An 18,334-nucleotide genomic window follows, 5' to 3' on the forward strand; every position below is an offset into this window, starting at 1 on the left:
CGTTGGTCACCACCAGCAGGACCTGCAGCAACCATGGAGATCTCGGCCACCACTCAGATGGATTTTGGTGGGCCCCTCAGCATTCTCCTAGCCATGGCCGTGTCATGCCTCCTCTTCCTCCACTTCTCAGCCAAAAGGAAGTTCACCAGCCTCCCACCAGGGCCCGCCCCTCTCCCGCTCATCGGCAACATGCATCAAGTGGACGTGAAGGAGCTGATCCAGTCCCTGAGAGAAGTGAGCCGTGGGAACTCGTGTGCTAACTGGGGTGGGGAGGCTTGGACTTTGTGCCCATGGGGAAACCAGAAAGGCCTTTCCGGTGAGGGGGGAGCCACGGCCATCTTGGCACTTTTGAAACATGATTTACTCTCAGAGGTCAGCTTGGGGACAGGAGATAGAAGACCCAAAGATGGGGGTGTCTCCGACCACGGATGGAATGTCAGTTCCTCCAAACCAAATAACCAGAACCAGGAATGGCACGACAGAATAGGGCTTGTGAGCAATCCTGAACCTTTCACCCTTCCCTGCAACTGAATGCCACCATCTCTTCTGCTGCAGGGCTCCGGGGAAAGCAGGAGGGGCAGGAGAGGGCTCTGCCAGGTGATTTTCAGGCCGTTCAGAGGCCGCTTGCAAGGCCCCAGTGCCTGGCTGGAGGGGGTCAGCAAGGAAGAGGGAAAGCCCCTGTGGGTGGCAAGCTGGACCAGCCATCCTTTCTGTCAAAAGAGCAAGAGGGAGGCAGAAGTAGGGAGGCTTCTGTACATCCAACGGGACCTCCCCAAACCCAGAGAAATGGTCATCATGCTCACGCAGCGCTCGAGTCCGCCAGCCTTCCCTCCAGTGGCAGAGCCATGCCCAGCGTCAGGCCCAGCCCCCTCCCTGCCTTGACCTGAGGCAGCAGAGCCCCTCCAGCTGTGTAGGGGCTGGGCGGGAAGACCCCGTGACATGGGGCAGCTCAGGCTTCTCCCATGGGGAAATGCCTGCCTAGCTCCAGAGCAGCTCCAGAGAGCCAGTTGAGCTGAGCGGGAAGGACGGGGCCCGGCACAGGCAGCCATGATGGCCAGAGAGCCCATGGCTTGCATAGGAGGGTGCGGGCCAGGGCCCTGAACTTGGGGCCCCAGGAGTTTCTCCCCCTCTTAGCGCAGACACTTGAATTTAGCCCCCTGCAACATTTGAGATTAGGCCCTTTTTTCTATCAGCTGTAACTCCAGTCATTTGCAGAGCTTTAACTGTAGACTGAAGAAAAGGCATAGCTTCCCCCAAGCAGCCGTGGGGAAGGGAAGGGTGTGTCTGTGTGAACGTCTTAAATTAGGTCTGATTAAAGTGGAGCCCAGGTCTAAGTTAAGGGTCCTTCCAGGCAGCCTCTCATGGGTTAGCCCATCGAAAGCCACGGCACAGTTGTTCTTTTTGGTGCTCCTTCGTGGATTTTTTGTAGAAAGAAAGAAGAAGTGGAGAAATGGGAAGTCACAAGGGGAAGGAATATTTTTACATCCCTTGGGGAAAAAATGGTGAGCAAGACAACTGTACCGTAAGCCACCCCTTCCCTGCCCTGCCTGGAAACACCCTCCTCTTCCATCGATTTTGGGTTCAAACAGAAGAAAGGAGGCCTTTAAACCCAAATGCCTCCTGCTGGGCTGAACTTCCAGCGTCCCAGAGACGCAGGACTGGCCCTGGCCCTCACCCGCCTTGATGTTCCTCCTCCCAGCTCAGCAAGACCTACGGCCCCATGTACACCTTCTACCTGGGCTCTCGCCCCTGCGTGGTCCTTTCTGGATACCAAGTGCTAAAGGAGGCCTTGATCGACAAAGCAGAAGACTTCAGTGGCCGAGGCGACTTCCCCGCTGTCCAGATGTGGAGCAAAGGCAATGGTGAGACTCTGGAAAGTGGGAGTGGGGGGAGTAACTGCCAATGAGCTCCTAAACCCCAGGTTTTAGAGTGACACTGAGAGCGATGAAATGACATTCTGCCCGAGTTCAATTAAGTGTGTTTTTCAGAGCTGAACTCTGATTTTCAAAAGAGATGGGGGGAGTGAATCCTAGATCAAAAGAAGCCCAAGGATCAAGGCCTGGAGATTTCTCTGAAATCCTGTTTCCGATTCTCCTGGGCTGCTGGGCTCTGGGCTGGAAAGAGCGACAGTGCGGGACTGCAACCCAGGGGAGCCAGCGGGCCACTCTGGGGAGGACGGACATCGAGCACTGCCAGGCTGGACTCTGTCCCTGGGTATCTACCTTGTCCCGTGTCCCCCCCTTTTGTCCCCAGGGATCGTGTATGGGACAGGAGAGCGCTGGAGGCAGCTGCGCAGGTTCGCCATCTCCACCTTCAAGAACTTTGGGATGGGAAGACGGTCCATGGAGCAGCGGATCAAAGAGGAAGCCCAGTGCCTGGTGGCCGAATTCCACAAAACCCAAGGTGGCTTGGGGGGCGCTTGCCCCACCTTTTTCCTCTCTGGGGGGGCCTTTGCCAATAAGTAGAGGACAGGCTGCCTCAAAGTACAATCCTCCCAGACGGTGGATACGGAATCCCCTCCTTGAAACCCACCTTGAGGTTACTGCAAAAAATATTAGGGTGATAATCAGATTAAAGCAATGGGAAATGAAATTAATGCATGTGTGCGTCATTAGATGTATAAATGATCTCTCTGTATTGAGCGGCCGCTGTATACAGGGTTATTCTGAATTGCTTTGTATACTGATAAACTTATTTCTGATTACAGGTTTCAATTTTTTCCCCAGCTTGGGAAACAAACAGAACGACTTTCACTTTCTAACAATTTTAACACTTTCTAACAAATCTAATACTTTCCAATGATCCTAGCCATTGTTTCTTTGGTGTTTAATAACAGCAGCCAAACCCAGCACAACTGTTCCGTTGGCAAAAAGGTTTTCCCATCCTTTGAGACCAGGAACATCTCATGTGCGGAATCCCAACTTTAAAAAAGGATAAGACAAAATATTGATGAGGACAAGCTGGGTTCAAGCTTGTTAAACATTGTTCAAACAGAGCAGCTGGATCTGTTCCAGTTCACTAGCTTTGGAAGATCTCCACTTATGATCTGAATATATATATACAGTGCCTACTTTTTTCAAGCATTCCCTTTCCTGAAGACGCCTGAGGGTGCTTTGCAGAAGAGGTTCAGCAGCATTCCCACGCTGGTATTCCTCCAGGTGTGCTGGGTCCTTCCTTTATCCCATGCCCTCAGGGAATTCTGGAAGGTATTAGTTACCATATCTGGAGAACAGCAGATTGGAAAGGCTGCTCCATAGAGATTTTAATTATGCCAAGTTATTTAATTTAATTATTAAATTAAATTACTTTATTCAAATTATTTGAATTGTGCCAAAAAAACATTAATAATTGTGTGGGTGGGGGAGTAGAAGAATATTATAAAAGATCCCTAGGCTTACTTCTGCCCCTCCTTGCACACAGGCAAACCCTTTGACCCCACCTTCTTCCTGAGTTGTGCTGGTTCCAACATTATCTGCACTCTTGTCTTTGGAGAACGTTTTGAATACACCGATCAGAAATTCCTCATGTTGCTTGACTTGATCAACAGCAACTGGAAGCTCATGAGCTCCACCTGGGGACAGGTGAGTCTGGGCCCAGGGAAAGACCAACTTTCCAAGTCAGCTAGATTGAAACCCCATATGCATCTGGTTGTAAGACTGGGCAGCTGGATGCAGCCAAACCCAGCTGGACCTCCTTCTCAAGACTCTTACCCCATGTTCACTTGTACCTAAAGTCTGCATTCACACAACCTGCTGTTTTTTTTTCAGTTTTGCCCTGATCCGTTTTATGCTGTGCAAACGCAGGTCCTTCAGCCGGCTTAGGGTTCAACGCCTTGAAGAGATGGGGGGGCTGATTTTTCAACCAAGCATTGCTACCTGCACCTGCTTGTGGTCTGAGGGAACTGGGCAGGATTTGGCCAAACCCAAATTGGAAAGGAAAGCAGATTTCATTTAATGCAGACAAGGTGGCTGGTAGTGGCTAATAATTTAACTGCACTATGCCAGTCCTGTGGAAGTTTTCATATTTCCTCCCATCCATGCATAACAAGCTCCAGGAACAAAGGCCAGGGGTGGCCAAAGCATAGCAGGGGCGATCTGAGGAGGGCAACTCAGAGCAGGTGTAAAGAGCAAAAAAGGCATGGAGCCACTTCCATGCCCCTCTCTGTGGTGCCCTCCTCTGAGCTGCAAACTGGCTCAAGGGAAGGGCCACCAGCTGCTGCCACCCCCCCACCCCCCCAGAGAGAGAGAGAGAGAATGGAGGAAGCGGCAAGAGAAGGCAATTCCATTGCCTCAGCCCCCCCCCCCCCCCGCCTTGCCAAGGGGAGTGCATAATTGAAGTTGCCACCTGGGCTGATCCTTGTTTGGTGCCAGGTGGCAGCTGGGGCAGAGGAGCTGAAGGGGGCAGTTAGCCATGGCCAGAGCATCGTTCCAGGGAGAGTCCAGAGGAGGGCAAGGGCCAAAGAGCGTCAGGCGGATGCAAGGCTGAGCACAGGATGCTCCACTGGCCACTGCCACCACCCCAACGTCACTGCCCCACGCAGAGGGCCAGCTTGAGAGCAGCTCTTTCCCCAGAGCAGTTTTGTTCTGGTTACTCTGGCTTGGGGGCTTTCCAGACCCCCACCCCCTGGGCCTGTCAGCTAAGGAGAGGGTCAATTCCTGAACTGCTAATTCTGGGCGGTGGTTCACAGCCCAGCCCAGAATCGGAGGGGACCGGAGAACACCTCCCTCGGGCCAACCTCCAGGTCCCCCAGAGCAAGCCCCTTCCCCCAGCCTCCTAACTTTGCGGGGGGGAGTCCAGGCAGCAGCTCGCAAGGGGAGACCCCTTGCCATGCTTGCTGGCAGCGCGCCCTCCATTGGGGGGTGGGGGTGGAGCAGCCGCAGGTCAGGGGCATCTGGCTGAGAACAGCTGGACTTCTCCCGGCCAGCAGTTCCTTCCGGGCTCCCGCAGTGCAGGACAGCAACCGCTGGGCTGGTGACCCTTTGTCCTTCTCCGTCAGCTCCTCTTCGTCTTCCCAAATTTCATGAGATGGCTCCCGGGGCCACACCAGAAAATCTACACAAATTATCTGAAGCTGGCAAAGTTTGTGGGCGAGCGGCTGGAGATGAACAGGCAGACCCTGGACCCCAACTCCCCGCGGGACTTTATTGACTGCTTCCTCATCAAGATGCAGCAGGTGCCGACATCCAGCCCAGCTCTGTCGAGAGGGGGAGGGACTGGGAGGCGCAGCAGGGACCTTTCCCTGGACCCATTCCCGGGATCCCTCAGAGGAGTCGTGACAGCTCCAGGGCCCCCGTCCGGTGTCTTTGCTCCCAGGGCTATGCAGCCACATTGGCTTTGCTCAGGCATCAGGAGAGCTCAGGGTGGCAACCAACATTGAGGGGGATCCAGCCCCGGGCCTTCAGTGCCCTGGCCAGGCTCCGAAAGGCCACAGCCCTTCTCCTCAACTCTTTTTGTGGGGAGAGGTGCACAGCAAATGAGGGGTGGGGTTCTAATTTCTGAAACCTCCGAGCGAGGTCTCTTGGCCTCAGTTTCCCATCTGGACAAGAATAGTCTTCACAGCAACATCTCAGTCCAAAGCAATGTTTCTCAACCTTGGCCACTTTAAGATGTGTGGACTTCAACTCCCAGAATTCCCCAGCCAGAATTAGTTGGCTGGGGAATTCTGGGAATTGAAGTCCACACATCTTAAAATTACCAAGGTTGGGAAACACTGGTCCGAAGGGCCTGAAGAACGAAACGGGACTCTCCTTTCTCCTGCCTCCACCCCTTGCAGGAAAAGAACAATCCCAACTCCCACTTCAACGAGGAAACGCTGTTGAAGACCACCGTGAACCTCTTCTTTGCTGGCACTGAGACGGTCAGCTCCACCCTGCGCTACGGGCTGCGCATCCTCCTGAGGCACCCTGAGGTGGAAGGTAAACAGGGGGAGGGCACAGAGGGAGGCTAAGGGGGACCTGCAAGGGGGACCTCCGTGGGGCCCTCAGAGGCAGGAGATGGGGACCCCGCCTGGCCCTCAATGGCAGCAGCACCCCGGTGTCTCGGAGCGGAAGGGCCGCTTCTTCAGATCCGTCCCTCCCTCCCCACCCCCTCCCAGTGGGAAACTCCGGGCGGGCCGTTCCCCTTGCGGGCTGCCTTTGGGTCGACACCAGAGCTTTTCTGGCCCCTCCCCCCTGGCAGAGAAGCTGCATGAAGAGATCGACCGCGTCATTGGGGCGAACCGCAGCCCTTGCATGGAGGACCGGAGCCAGATGCCCTACACGGAGGCGGTCATCCATGAGATCCAGCGCTACGCTGACATTGTCCCCATGGGAGTGCCCCACACGGTCACGAGGGACATCCAGTTCCGTGGCTACAGCCTCCCCAAGGTTTGGCAAAGTAGAGAACTTGGGAGGCGGGGGGGACAATCAGCAGCCTCCTGCCTTGATTAGCTCGGGCCAGCTTCTAAAATGAGAGCCGCACCCTGTCTTCCCTCCAGTCTGAATGGCGAGGGAGGCACGAGGATGCTCTGAGCAGAAAGTGCTCTGCACGTGCCTATGATGACCCCCTTTGCCACTGTGACGTAGGCTGGACAACAGGTTGGAGCACTGGGCTTGGGAGAGCCTGGCACCCACCAGGGCCTGCCCTCTGTTAACCGTTATCGTCTAATCGTCCCTTCCCCCTCTGATCCCAGGATCTCAACATCATTCCCTTGCTCTGCACATCCCAGTTTGATCCCATGCAGTTCAAGAACCCCAACGCCTTCGACCCGACCCATTTCCTGGATGAGAGCAGGCGGTTCAAGAAGAAGGACGCCTTCATGGCTTTCTCAGCAGGTAACGGGAGGACAGCCCCACTGGGCTCCTCCTCTGAGGGCTCTGCCAGCTCAAGGATCCCGCAGCTGTAAGAGGGCCTGGGGGAGTCCTGCCCTGCCATAACCTGGGGGGAGGGGCAGAGAGGCTAGCAGCCTGGCTCAGAAGGGAGGGGAATGGTGGCAGGGTAGTGGGTTGGAGGCAGGCATGCCCATGGTGGGTGGGTCGGTCCCTGCCGCCTTGCATTTTCCTTGAGTTGCTTGAGGCAATAAAAGGGGCGGCTTTCTCCAGCCGTGGCCTGCCAGATGTGCCAGACTACAAAGCTCTTCATGCTCAGCCAGCAGAGCAGGGCAGGGGTGGGGTTAGGGTGATACGCCACCCGACTTAGGAAAACTGGGGCTTCCAAAAGAGCAGAGAGGGCAACTGCCTCTCCCAAACTTTTGGTGATGGGTGCCGGCTAGGCCTCCCACGTTGAGCCCTGGCTGGGCAGACACCAATGAAGTCTCTCTCTCCTCCACAGGCAAGCGGGTATGCCTGGGCGAAGGCCTGGCCAACATGGAGCTCTTCATCTTCCTCACCACCATTCTGCAGAACTTCCAGCTGAAAGCCCTGATGTGCCCTGCAGACATCGACATCACCCCAGAGTCCACGGGCTTGGGCAGCATCCCCCGTGCTTATCAGTTCTGCCTCCTCCCCCGGTGAAGGCGGTGGGTCACCCTGGGGGCTGCAATCAGGCAGAGCTGCCTGGGTTGCTCTGCCTCCCGGCCCAGAAGCCCATTGGGGTTCCCTGCCCCCTCCTGCCCCTCCCCGAGTTGTGGCTGCCAGCCCCCTCCCTTCCGTGGCGCTGTTCTGGGCTTCTTTCCTCTCGCCCCAGCACTCCCAGCCTTCCCAGTCAAGCGTGTCCCCTGCACCAGTCCACCTCCTGCCTCTCTGTGGGGCCTCCAGAAATACTTGCCCCGGTGCCCTGCAGAGCACAGACAGCTGGTGCCAGGCTTGGCTCCCCTGGGCAATCCTTGAGGCTCTTGGCTGCACTCTCAAGAGCTTCAGCAACAGCCCAGGGAGGCTGCATTCGGCACCCCAGTGGGCACTGCCTGGTCCTGGGGCAGAGCACAGATTTCAGTGCATGATCCATCTGCCCTGGAAATGCCAAGGACAGAGCTGGGCCGCTGTGAAGGGGATCTTTGCAAGAACAACCAAGGCTGAAAATGTTCTTCGTTCGGAAGTGCCTGCTCTGGTTTCTCTACCCAAAGCTCACTCGCTTCGTGCCAAGCTTCCAAGGGGAGGGAAAGCTTGCTGAGGGGGCACCGTGGGTGGCGATGCTGAGCAAACAGGCTGGCCGTCCAACCAGCAGAGTGAGAAGCTGCTTAAGGGACCTTTCCAACAGGGTGGAAATTTGGTGCTGGGGTCAAGCATCAGCTCTTGGTGCCCCACAGGAAGGAAAGCCCCATCTTGGCAATCTGCAGAGCACGCTGCCCAGCTGGCCAGGTGTGAACATGCAGCTGGTGAAGCCAGTTCAGGGCAGTTCCTCCTCCTCACAGCAACCAAAGTAAAGCTGATGGTTTTCAAAGGGATCCCCTCTGCCCCCCTCCCCCGGTCTAACTAGATGGATTCTCACGACCCTGCTGCTCCAGGGTGTGCCAGCCTTGGCTGCCCTAGCCCAGTATCTTACTGGCTGGAAGTCATGGGAGCCTTGGAGAAAACGAGGTCTGGACACATCGTGACTGCGCAGTCCATGTGCAGGTCCTGCCCAGATTCCCACCCTCCAGTGCTGAACATAGAAGAGTGCGTCCTCAGGCTGGCTTGCAGGTTTAGCATTTTATTTAGAACACTTCTGTCCCACTTTCCAACCCCCAAGGACTCTCAAAAGAGCTTACAAACAATTCCAAAGGATAAAAACCCACTCAAATTTATTAGCAGAGCAGAAGAAAGTCTAGAAAAGTAGGATTATTCCAGGGCACCTCCACTGCCCTCAGCCCAGTTCTCCAGAGCACGCCTCTTGCCCCCAAAACAACTCAAGGAGGGGAGCCAAGGGGAGGGGTCCCACTTCCTGTACAAGGGAAGCATCTTCCAGAGTTGTTGTTTTTTTAAACTGTCAGTGTTTCTTAACACAACAATGTGGTAATGTCCCATTATGGACTTGGAACCAACCTTTGACCACATTTGGTACAGTGCAGCTCAATGTTTGCATAGCAATGTTATTTATTTCTTTTTGTCCTTCTGCAAAATTATCACATTTCAGCCTTACCACATTTCAGCTTGAGAAATTCCATAAGATAATATCCATGAACAGCTCTCAAGTTCCATATTAGCTGGGGTGGAGGTAGGGGGAAGGATTAACAGAACTCAGCAAAAGCATTCCCAGCATTGTATTCCATGACTCAGAGTAGTGTTTACTTGGTGTGTTCTTTTTTTCTATTTGCATTTGGTACCACTTGAAGTCATTCCAGGCAGAAAACAAGTCACAGCCACAGCATATCCAGATTAAAGTTCAAAGGAATAAATACCTGTTTTGAAGGTGCCGTTCCCCTACTTTGCAGCCATGAAAAAAACTCAGATCATGAAACCCGATGCCTATAATCCGATTAAGGGCAGGAGAACCCGCAGTTTCTTTTGAGGGATGGCACTCTGGTGAGAGCCTTCCAAGGCGGGGGCGTGGCAGGGGGATGGGCAACCGCGGGTGGAATGCGTGGCTCCCTACAGAGACGCGGCGCCGCTGCTCCCCTTCCTCAATGATGCTGCCGAACTGAAGGGGGCTGCCGGGAAAACCAAGAGTCGTTTTCTGCGCGGAAGGACGGTGAGCTTGGAACCCGTCTGGGGCTCAACACGCGTCTACCTTTCTCCGCCCAGTCGCCGGATCACACGTTCTAGTAAAAAAATAAAGCGGTTCCCACCAACCTGAAACCCGCCTAGCTTTGGTCTGACGCTGTTTTCCGGAGGGAGAGCAAAGTCCATGTGATGGCGAGGAGGCCGTGCGCGTCCAGGAAAAATCAGTCGCCGCTGGAGGGAGAGGAAGGGGGATGCGGCCCCGCGGCTGCGAAGAAGGTGCTCCGTCCCGGCTGTAGAGGGCAGGCTGACCCACCCCAGGCAGCAGCCGGAAAAGCCGGGCTCCTCCTCCCGGCCGTCCACCGCGCCCACCCGCGGCCGGCTCAGCGGGAGAGCGCGCGGAAGGCGTAGGGGCGCGGCACGCTCCCGATGCCGCTCATCAGGGGCGAGAGGTCGAGCTGCTCTCGGGGGCAGGTGGGCTGGAAGGTGAAGCGCTGCAGGAGGGTGGTGAGGAACAGGAACAGCTCCATGCGCGCCAAGGCTTCGCCCAGGCACAGCCTTTTCCCTGGGGGGCCAAGGAAGGCGGGTGAGAGGGCGGGCGGGGAAGGGGGGAGCTGCTGCACTGCCCGTCGGGGAGCCGGAAGAGGAGCGGGAGTGGTGCTCCGGGCCCAGCCAGGCGGCTCCTCGCTCTCCCCGAACGGACCGCCTCGCCGTGACTTACCGGCGGAGAAGGGCATGAAGGCGTCGCGGCGGCGGAAGGCGCCGTTCCCGTCCAGGAAGTGCGCGGGGTCAAAGGCGTCCGGGCTTTTGAACTGGGTGGGGTCTCTGTGCACCGAGTGGAGGAAAGGCAGGACGTTGGTGCCCTGTTGGGAGGGGAGGAAGAAAAGCAAGTGGGTGGAGGCGGGAACGTCTGCCCCCGGACGCCTTTCTGGCGGGGGTGTCTGCTTTCGGCTGGCCTGGCTCTTCCTTCAACCCTTCTTTATCCTCCCAGCGGCAGGGAAGACCTGGCTTCCGTTTGCCAGCTGATCCTTCCCTTTATCCATCCTCTGCCGTCAAGAGACGGAGGGCAGGTCCCCCTTTGGATCCGCATCTGCTCGTTGTTTCGGGTTTTTACAGTCATCCTATTCAGCCTGTATGAGGCTGTAGGAGAACAAAAACAGGCGGGTGTGTTGAAACGGTATGTTACAGCAGAGCTTGCAGCTACCCACAGAGGGGAAATGCACATATTCAGGGAAAGTCTGCACAAAATGTATTAGGTTGGCAGGGGAAATCACCGCAAAATGTGTAGGTAGGAAAGTCATATGTACATTAGCATAGGGGAAATATGTGTGAAAATGCACACAGCATTTTGTGCACATTTTTTGAAAATGGCTAAACTGAGAAACAACATGGAACTGGAGAGATCTGCCTCTTTATTCCCTGAAATAGAACTCAAAAAATATGCAGTTCCCTGGCAGAGATGGAGGGACCCATGAGGAATGAACAGCTCAAAATTAAAGCTGCAGATATTTGTTTGTCTGCTTAACAAATTAATATGGCCACCCATTTACCAAAGGGAACACTGGGTGGCGAACAAGGAAAAAAACCCCACATACAATTAGAAAATCATTTCAAATAAACCAACAACAACAAAAACCCCAACAACAACGGGTGAAACTTGCACCCGTCAATCAACCCCCTGTGTCAGCCCCAACAGTGTGAAAGGGAAGGGTGTGAAACCAGGAGGTTGTGCCGGTGCCACCAAATTCACCACCCTCCTCCCACCTGTGAAGCAAGCCCACTCCAACCCACACAGATCCACCTCTCAGAGAAACCGGGTGCCATGACTGCGAACTAGAGCAAGTGCCCAAGCTGAGCTGAGGTGAACGTGTGAACCAGGCCTGGGTTAACCCCGCCCCCCAGCCACGTCCCCACAGTGCGCTCTCCATTGCCCTCGACCTGCTGTGGCCCAGTGGCTGAAGTACCTCAGGAAAGAAGAAGCCCTGGAAATGGGTGTCCCTGGTGAGCGCATGGGGGATGCCCATGGGGATGATGTCAGCGAACCTCTGCACCTCGTGGATCACGGCATCCGTGTATGGCATCTTCGCCCGGTCAGTGATGGATGGGCTGCGCTGTGAGCCGATGACCTTCATGATCTCTTCCTGCACCTTGGCTGGAGACAGAGGGGCAAGGAGGGCACATGAAGGTCATTGGGTGGCAACCGCAGAGGCCCCACAGCTGTTTTGCAGGCTGAAAGGGCACCTGCTCCAACCCTCAGCTGCACAGGGAGCAGACCGCAGGTGCTGAGGAAGGCACTCTCTCCAGCTGGGCCTCCACCACCCTCCCTGCTGCTCAGCCCCGTTTTTCTGAGCGGAGCCTGCTGGGCAAACCCAGCCTTGGAGAGGGGAGATGGGCCAGTTCTGCCTTTGCCAGCCTAGGACGCTCCAGATGGCATGAACTGCAACTCCCTCACTGGCTGGAAACAGACAGCCTCTGACCTAGGGAAAGTCACGTCCTCTCGGCCCTCACCGGTTACTTTGGGGAACTTCATGAGGATCAGAAGCGCATAGCGGAGGGTGGTGCCGAGGGTCTCAGTGCCCGCAAAGAACAGGTTGTGGGTGGTCATGATCAGAGTGTCATCATGGAAGAAGCTGAGTGGGTCTTCCTTCTCCTGCGTGCACAAACACAGGGATGCCTGGAGCTGAGCGTGTGCTGACCAGCCCCTTGCAGGGCCAGGCAATCTCTTTGCAAAGAGGGGCACGCACGTTTTAACTGATGAGGGTTGCAGAAAGTAACCATGTGATTACATTGCTGGAAGAGATGAAGAGAGATTTTTCCTGCAAGTTATAGCCCAAATTCCTGCAGCTAAGAAAGCCGATCCCCTGCATGGGAGGTTTGAAATTGGGCTGCCCCTAAACCAATCTGGCTAAGTAGCCTTCAGCCACTGCTCTTCCCTCCCTCTGCTGCGGGGTGGGGAGGAGGGCAGGCCTGGCTCAGGAAGATGGTTAGGAGGGAACATCAAAAGGAGCAGCTTCCCTCAGAGAGGAAAGGTGCCCTCCCAAAATCTCCCCAAGCCTTTGCAATGTACTTGCAGCTCACCAGGAAGTTCAGCCTTTGGACAGCGCTTGAGTTACCAGTGGGAAGGTTCTTGCAGCGGGGAGCAAGGTATGTAGCGTAGCAATGTCTCTGCCCCTTCCTCGAAACCGAACTTCCACCAGGGCCACCACTCTGGTTTGGACTGATGGCAACCCTGCCCCTCCTCGGCCAGCCGCAAGCAGAAGTGCCCAAGGCCACCACGGAGGATTGCAAAGCCCACTCTCACCTGCTGCATCTTGAGGAGGAAGCTGTCCATGTAATCGCGCGGACAGCTGGGATCCAGGGTGGCCTGGTGGGCCTTGGCCATCTCCTTAACCAGAGCCCGCAACTTCTCAAAGTTGGCAAAAATCTGGTTGTGTGGTCCAGGCAGATAATACATGACATGGGGGAAAATGTTGTACATCTAGAAAGAGCAAACAGGCAATGGAGCATGGTGGTATCCAAAGGAGGGGTTGGGGAGGGGGGGAAAAGTGGATTCTGGAATGCAATCAAGCCGATCAATATTGGGAAGCAGGAGTCCAAAGACGAAAAGACTTCCCGGCTCTCACCATTCACTTTCCCTGATGAGATGCCTTCCATAATTCTCAGTGAACATAGAAGGGTGTCACATCTTTAGGACTTGACCGTGGAGAGGAAAAAGAGATGTGGGCTCAGGTGCCTCCCTCTCGTGTTGAATGTATTTTAGAAAGGCCGCCACTCATCCAAAGGAAGAGCCAGCAAGGCCCCAAATCTGGATCGAGACCTGAGCCAAAGGCTGTCTGGCTTAGGGGAGACTGCCTGTTCAACAGCAGCATCCTGGCCCCTGCCTCATTTGCCCTCACCGTCCCAGCTGCCAGGGTAGTGGGCACAGCAGAGAGGTGAGCCAACCTCTGGCCAAGACCAGCTGCTTTGCAGGGCCTCCTCCTGCAGATCACCCTTGTCACCAACTTCACCAGTTTCAATTCTGTCAAATGATTGGCTTTAATTGATGGTAGGAGTCACTACACCTTGAAGTAAGGAAGTAAGCTCAGGGGTACTATGGAAAGAGACTCCGATACTATGAACGTAGTGTCCGAGGGTGGAAAGAAATCGATGCTTTCATTCTTTGAAGATGAAAACCTTGAGTTCATCAGAAGAAAGGTGACAGAGGCTGCCGTGGCCGCCAGCCCCGCAAATCCTACTTCGGAAGGCTTCCAGGCAGGCCTGACGGGAAACAGGCAGCTGCAGAGTGGACGGGCCGCCTCTTCCTTGCCCCTGCTAGGCCGGTCCACATTCTCTTGCCCTCGCACTTCCGTCCAGGAGTTCAGCCCTACCTTCACTTCCCCCCTAAGGGGGGGACACTCACCTGAGCACAGGGAGAGCTGAAGAGGCGGAAGTTGTCATTGATCAGCCCAATGAAAGTCAGGAAGTGCTGATCCTTGTAGTCAAACCGATCTCCGAAGACGATGGAGCAGATGACGTTGGAGACTGAGCAGCCAAGGAGGAATGTGGGGTCAAAGGGTTCTGCAGGGAAGCAGCACCAAAAGGGAAAGACCAGGTGACTGAGGGCTTTTGCTAGCCAGAGAGCCCACCCTGATGCTGGTGCTTCTCCTCAAACATGGGATTGCAAGAATTGCACAAAGGGGGATCCTGAATCTCTGGACAAATCTTGCAATTTAAGGAGCAAAACCCTTCGCCTGTTACCCTGTTCATCAACGTTGCTATTAGTGTCATCATTCATTTATTCATATACTGCCCCTCCCCCCAAATACAAGGAGAACATTCCAGGGCGGCTTGCTAAATACTTCCTCACCGATGCAGCCCTTTTTTAAAAAAGCATGCAATTAATTGTCTTAAGAAGCTGCCACTGGCAGGGTCCCTCCCTCTTTGGAAAGGCAAAGGTGAGATCAGGTAGATTAAGCATCCTCGCCATCCCTGGAGCAGCAGCCCTGCCCACCTTTCGTCTTGGCAAACTCTTCCACCAGGCACTGGGCCTCCTCCTGGATTCGCTCTTCAATGCTGCGCCTGCCCATCCCGAAGTCCCGTAAGGTCTGAATGGCAAAACGCCGCAAGATCTTCCATTTTTCTCCGTTGGAGAAAGCAATTCCTGTATGGGGCGGAGGAGTAAAGAAGACGATGGCGGAGGGGCTCCAGCATTCTGAACTGAGCCTGTGAGTGAAGTGAGGAACCTTTTCCTGGACAAGCCTGGAGGGTCACCCAGGTGAGCAGCCAGAGAGCTCTAGGTGTCCCCAAACAAGCAAGGGCAGGGATGCCCCTCCCCAAACACTTGCATCCTGGAAAAATGCCTGGTCACACAGAGGAGGTTTTCCTCCATCATTACTCAAAAAGAGTCTGCTTTGGACCTAGCGTGCTGCAGGCCACGCCCCCCCCACCCGTCCTGTTCATGGGAAGTAAGGTTGCCAGAAGCGGAGGGCGTGGCTTGCTCCCCAGCCCATCATCCTCCGTCGAGGGGGATCCCAGGAAAACTCCACACCTGGACTTACCGTTTCCTTGAGTGAAACGGAACAAGACTGGCATGTCCCCCCGGCCGCTGAACTCCTCGCCTTGGTCCACCAGGGCCTCCTTCACAGTTTGGTACCCGCACAGCACCACCACAGGCCGGGACCCCATGTGGATGGTGAAGATCGAGCCATACTGCTTGCTGAGCTGGGGTCACAGAAGCAAAGGAGGGCTCGGACCCGGCTGCATCCTCCTGCGCAATGCCTGGTCCCCAGGAGGCTGCCTGCCAGAACAGCCTTGGCCTTCCAGCCCACCTTGCTCCAACCAACTGCAGCCTTCGAGGGGCCACAAAGGTCCTCCTCAAAGTACCTCCAGTTTGCCCCAACCTTTTCTACCGAGCAGGCCCCAATTTATGGCAGAGGCTGAGCTTACCGCCAAGATGGACCTGATGATATTCTTGGCATCCAGGTGAGGCAGGTTGCCTATGAAGGGCAATGGTTGCGGTCCAGGCGGAAGGCGTGCCTTCGTGCCCCGTCCATCTCCTCGAAAGAGCAGCAGCAGGCAGGAAAGGCATAGAGCCAGGAGGAGGATGGTGACTAAGCTGACTTCCATGGCCCGGGATGCTGGATGGCCTGGCCAGGAGAAGGCTCTGACAGAACCAAGGACTCTAGTGCCAGGCCTCCTGTGTCCAGGCTTCGTGCCCCAAGGACTGCAGAGAGACGTGTGTCCCCTCCCAGCCAGAACCCGATCCCTTCAAGAGGCTCTGCAAAGCAACACTGCTCCTCAGAATCCAGCTGGGTGGCAAAGTGCAGCTGCTTTATATAAGCACCTCTGGCAACCATCGGAGCAGGTCATCAGCCACTTGCGCAACACTTTCTCCTTGGAACGTGACTCGCTCTCAGATCACCAGCTCACTGTCAAATTCTGGGCCTCTCCCAAGGGAGGTGGCGGCCATGGCTAAGGGGAGGACCCCCTGCACGCAGCCTGGTCCCTGGGTGTCATGTTCATCATTTCAATGTTAAACGTACATCGTAACGTTTCGCATGTCATTTTGCTGATGCGTGTTTCGGTTGGGAGGGGAGGAGGAACTGTCTCCTGGGATGTTATCTGTATTCAGCTGGATTGGAATGTGTTTGGGTTATTTCATGTGTTCAAGGTTTTGTTCCCAGGACATCAGCAGAAATTGTTACCAGCACCTGCGGCGGGGAATTTGAAACGGTTTGGGCGAGGGGAGGGATTACGTTCGCACCGAGGGTTTTTAGTTTGTATTTGGCGCGCTTTTGCTCATTCTCAGCTTTCTCTGTATTTGCATACTATTCTTTAATAAATCAGATATCATTAAGTCCCTACTTGTGAGTCTGGTTCTGTTAGGGTAGGCAATCATTACATAAAGCTGAGAATCTTAAAAGTTTACCGTTAGCCCCTTTCCAGATTTATCTTGTGAGGGAGTAGTGCTAGCGATGACCGAACCAAAACCCCAAACTGGGGGAAGTGAGGACACGAGCGATGTGGAACCCGACTCCATGGTGAGGAGAACGGAGAGGGTCCCTACTCGGGAACTATCTGAGGTACAGGAGATTTCGAGTTCCAGCCTGGAGGAAGAGGAGGTTGGAGGAAAAGGAGCCCCTGAACCCACTGGAGAGTCGCCCGGCGAGTTGATCACCTGGGATGAAGCACAGGGACCCCTACCAGGGACGTCCAAGATGTCCTGGAAGCAGCGGTACCCAATGTCCCCAATCGTGGTGAGACAGGACGGGGGAAGGAAGGATTCCCAAACCCCTGAAAGGATAAGACTATTGGAGGCCAAATTTGAGTTGATGGAATATATGCTAAAGAAACTGTCAATGGACTTGGGGCCCCGGGAGAGGAGGAGAGGAGAATCAAGCACCAGGTATTCATCCCCTTCTCCCCCTCCTCACTCGGTGGAAAGAGGCAGGAGACGGCAGAGGGCTGAGCCAAAATCTCACAGCACCAGGTATTCGTCCCCTTCTTCCCCTCCCCGCTCGGTGGAAAGGGGCAGGAGACAGCACAAGGCTGAGCCAAAATCTCACAGAGTGAGAATTTCAAGGTCCCCTCCTCGAGAGCGGAGATCCCCAGTGTCCAAAAGAAAGACCGACCGCCCAGAGGTGGCGAGGGGCCCGCCTGGATTCTGGCAAAGGGGAAAATCTTCTCCAAGCTGGACTTGCGGGAAGCCTATTTCCGCATCCGCATATGGGAGGGGGATGAGTGGAAAACTGCTTTCAATTGTCCACTGGGTTCTTTCCAGTATAAGGTCTTACCTTTTGGGTTGGTGGGGGCACCAGGGGTGTTTACGCAATTAATCAATGAAGTGTTACATGAACATTTGTTTAAAGGTGTACTGGTGTACTTAGATGATGTTTTGATTTATACTGAAACTGAAGAGGACCACGAACACCTGGTGTGGCAGGTGCTTAGCAAATTGAGGAACGCCGAACTGTTTGCCAAACTTTCTAGGTGTGAATTTCATAAGAGTCAACTAGACTACCTGGGGTGTAGGATCTCTGACAAGGGATTGAGATGGACCCTGGGAAAATTCAGGCCATTTTGGGGTGGGAGCGCCCACATACTCGGCGGCAACTCCAAAGTTTCCTTGGATTTACCAATTATTATCGCCAGTTCATCCAGGGTTCGCTGAAATTGCATTGCCCTTAACCGACTTGTTACGTACCAAGGGGTTGGGGGACACGGGCAAAGTAAAGAACCCAGGGGCACTGCTGAATTGGACAACTGACTGCCAGGTGGCTTTTGACAAACTCAAAAGCCTGTTCACTGCTGAACCAATTTTGCAGCACCCTGATCCCACTAGACCGTTTGTAGTTCAGGTAGATGCTTCTGATTTTTCAATTGGGGTGCTTTTACTGCAAACAGATGCTGACAATCACCTGAGGCCTTGTGCTTATTTGTCCCGGAAGTTTTCTGAGATGGAACGGAGGTGGTATGTCTGGGAAAAGGAGGCTTTTGCAGTCAAGGCTGCTCTGGAAGCATGGCGCCACCTCCTGTTGTTGTTGTTGTTTATTCGTTTAGTCGCTTCCGACTCTTCGTGACTTCATGGACCCACCCACGCCAGAGCTTCCTGTCGGTTGTCACCACCCCCAGCTCCCCCAGGGACGAGTCCATCACCTCTAGAATGTCATCCATCCACCTTGCCCTTGGTCGGCCCCTCTTCCTTTTGCCCTCCACTCTCCCTAGCATCAGCATCTTCTCCAGGGTGTCCTGTCTTCTCATTATGTGGCCAAAGTATTTCAGTTTTGCCTTTCATATCGTTCCCT

General features: G+C 54.8%; 2 protein-coding genes across 2 annotated transcripts; one reads left to right on the forward strand and one right to left on the reverse strand.

Moving 5' to 3' along the window:
• The first annotated feature begins 19 nt into the window (after positions 1–19).
• On the forward strand, positions 20–9,693 carry LOC134503553 (cytochrome P450 2F3-like). The gene is made up of 9 exons (XM_063312365.1): positions 20–234; positions 1,700–1,862; positions 2,254–2,403; positions 3,421–3,581; positions 4,997–5,173; positions 5,774–5,915; positions 6,178–6,365; positions 6,671–6,812; positions 7,309–9,693. Exons 1-9 carry the CDS (start codon positions 34–36, stop codon positions 7,488–7,490), a joined length of 1,506 nt encoding a protein of 501 aa, XP_063168435.1. The 5' UTR covers positions 20–33; the 3' UTR covers positions 7,491–9,693.
• Positions 9,694–9,904: 211 nt separating this feature from the next.
• LOC134503557 (cytochrome P450 2F5-like) lies at positions 9,905–15,754 on the reverse strand. The gene is made up of 9 exons (XM_063312370.1): positions 15,477–15,754; positions 15,089–15,251; positions 14,542–14,691; positions 13,951–14,108; positions 12,853–13,029; positions 12,060–12,201; positions 11,516–11,703; positions 10,273–10,414; positions 9,905–10,116 (listed from the first exon to the last, which is right to left on the reverse strand). The coding sequence occupies exons 1-9, from the start codon at positions 15,654–15,656 to the stop codon at positions 9,935–9,937; spliced, it is 1,482 nt and encodes a 493-aa protein (XP_063168440.1). The 5' UTR covers positions 15,657–15,754; the 3' UTR covers positions 9,905–9,934.
• Positions 15,755–18,334: the final 2,580 nt, after the last annotated feature.

This window comes from Candoia aspera, chromosome 10 (genome assembly GCF_035149785.1).
Source record: "Candoia aspera isolate rCanAsp1 chromosome 10, rCanAsp1.hap2, whole genome shotgun sequence".
In the NCBI taxonomy this organism is placed as follows: Eukaryota; Metazoa; Chordata; class Lepidosauria; order Squamata; family Boidae; genus Candoia; species Candoia aspera.

What these genes read in the sequence shown, in the direction of transcription:
- LOC134503553 (XM_063312365.1), top strand. Translation starts at nt 34, where the DNA reads ATGGAGATCTCGGCCACCACTCAGATGGATTTTGGTGGGCCCCTCAGC. An exon ending in TGATCCAGTCCCTGAGAGAA is followed by an intron (nt 235 to 1,699) that starts GTGAGCCGTGGG and finishes TCCTCCTCCCAG; the next exon opens with CTCAGCAAGACCTACGGCCC. An exon ending in TGAGCTCCACCTGGGGACAG is followed by an intron (nt 3,582 to 4,996) that starts GTGAGTCTGGGC and finishes CTTCTCCGTCAG; the next exon opens with CTCCTCTTCGTCTTCCCAAA.
- LOC134503557 (XM_063312370.1), bottom strand. Translation starts at nt 15,656, where the DNA reads ATGGAAGTCAGCTTAGTCACCATCCTCCTCCTGGCTCTATGCCTTTCC. An exon ending in TCAGCTCTCCCTGTGCTCAG is followed by an intron (nt 13,030 to 13,950) that starts GTGAGTGTCCCC and finishes TGCTCTTTCTAG; the next exon opens with ATGTACAACATTTTCCCCCA. An exon ending in TCCTCCTCAAGATGCAGCAG is followed by an intron (nt 12,202 to 12,852) that starts GTGAGAGTGGGC and finishes TTGTGCACGCAG; the next exon opens with GAGAAGGAAGACCCACTCAG.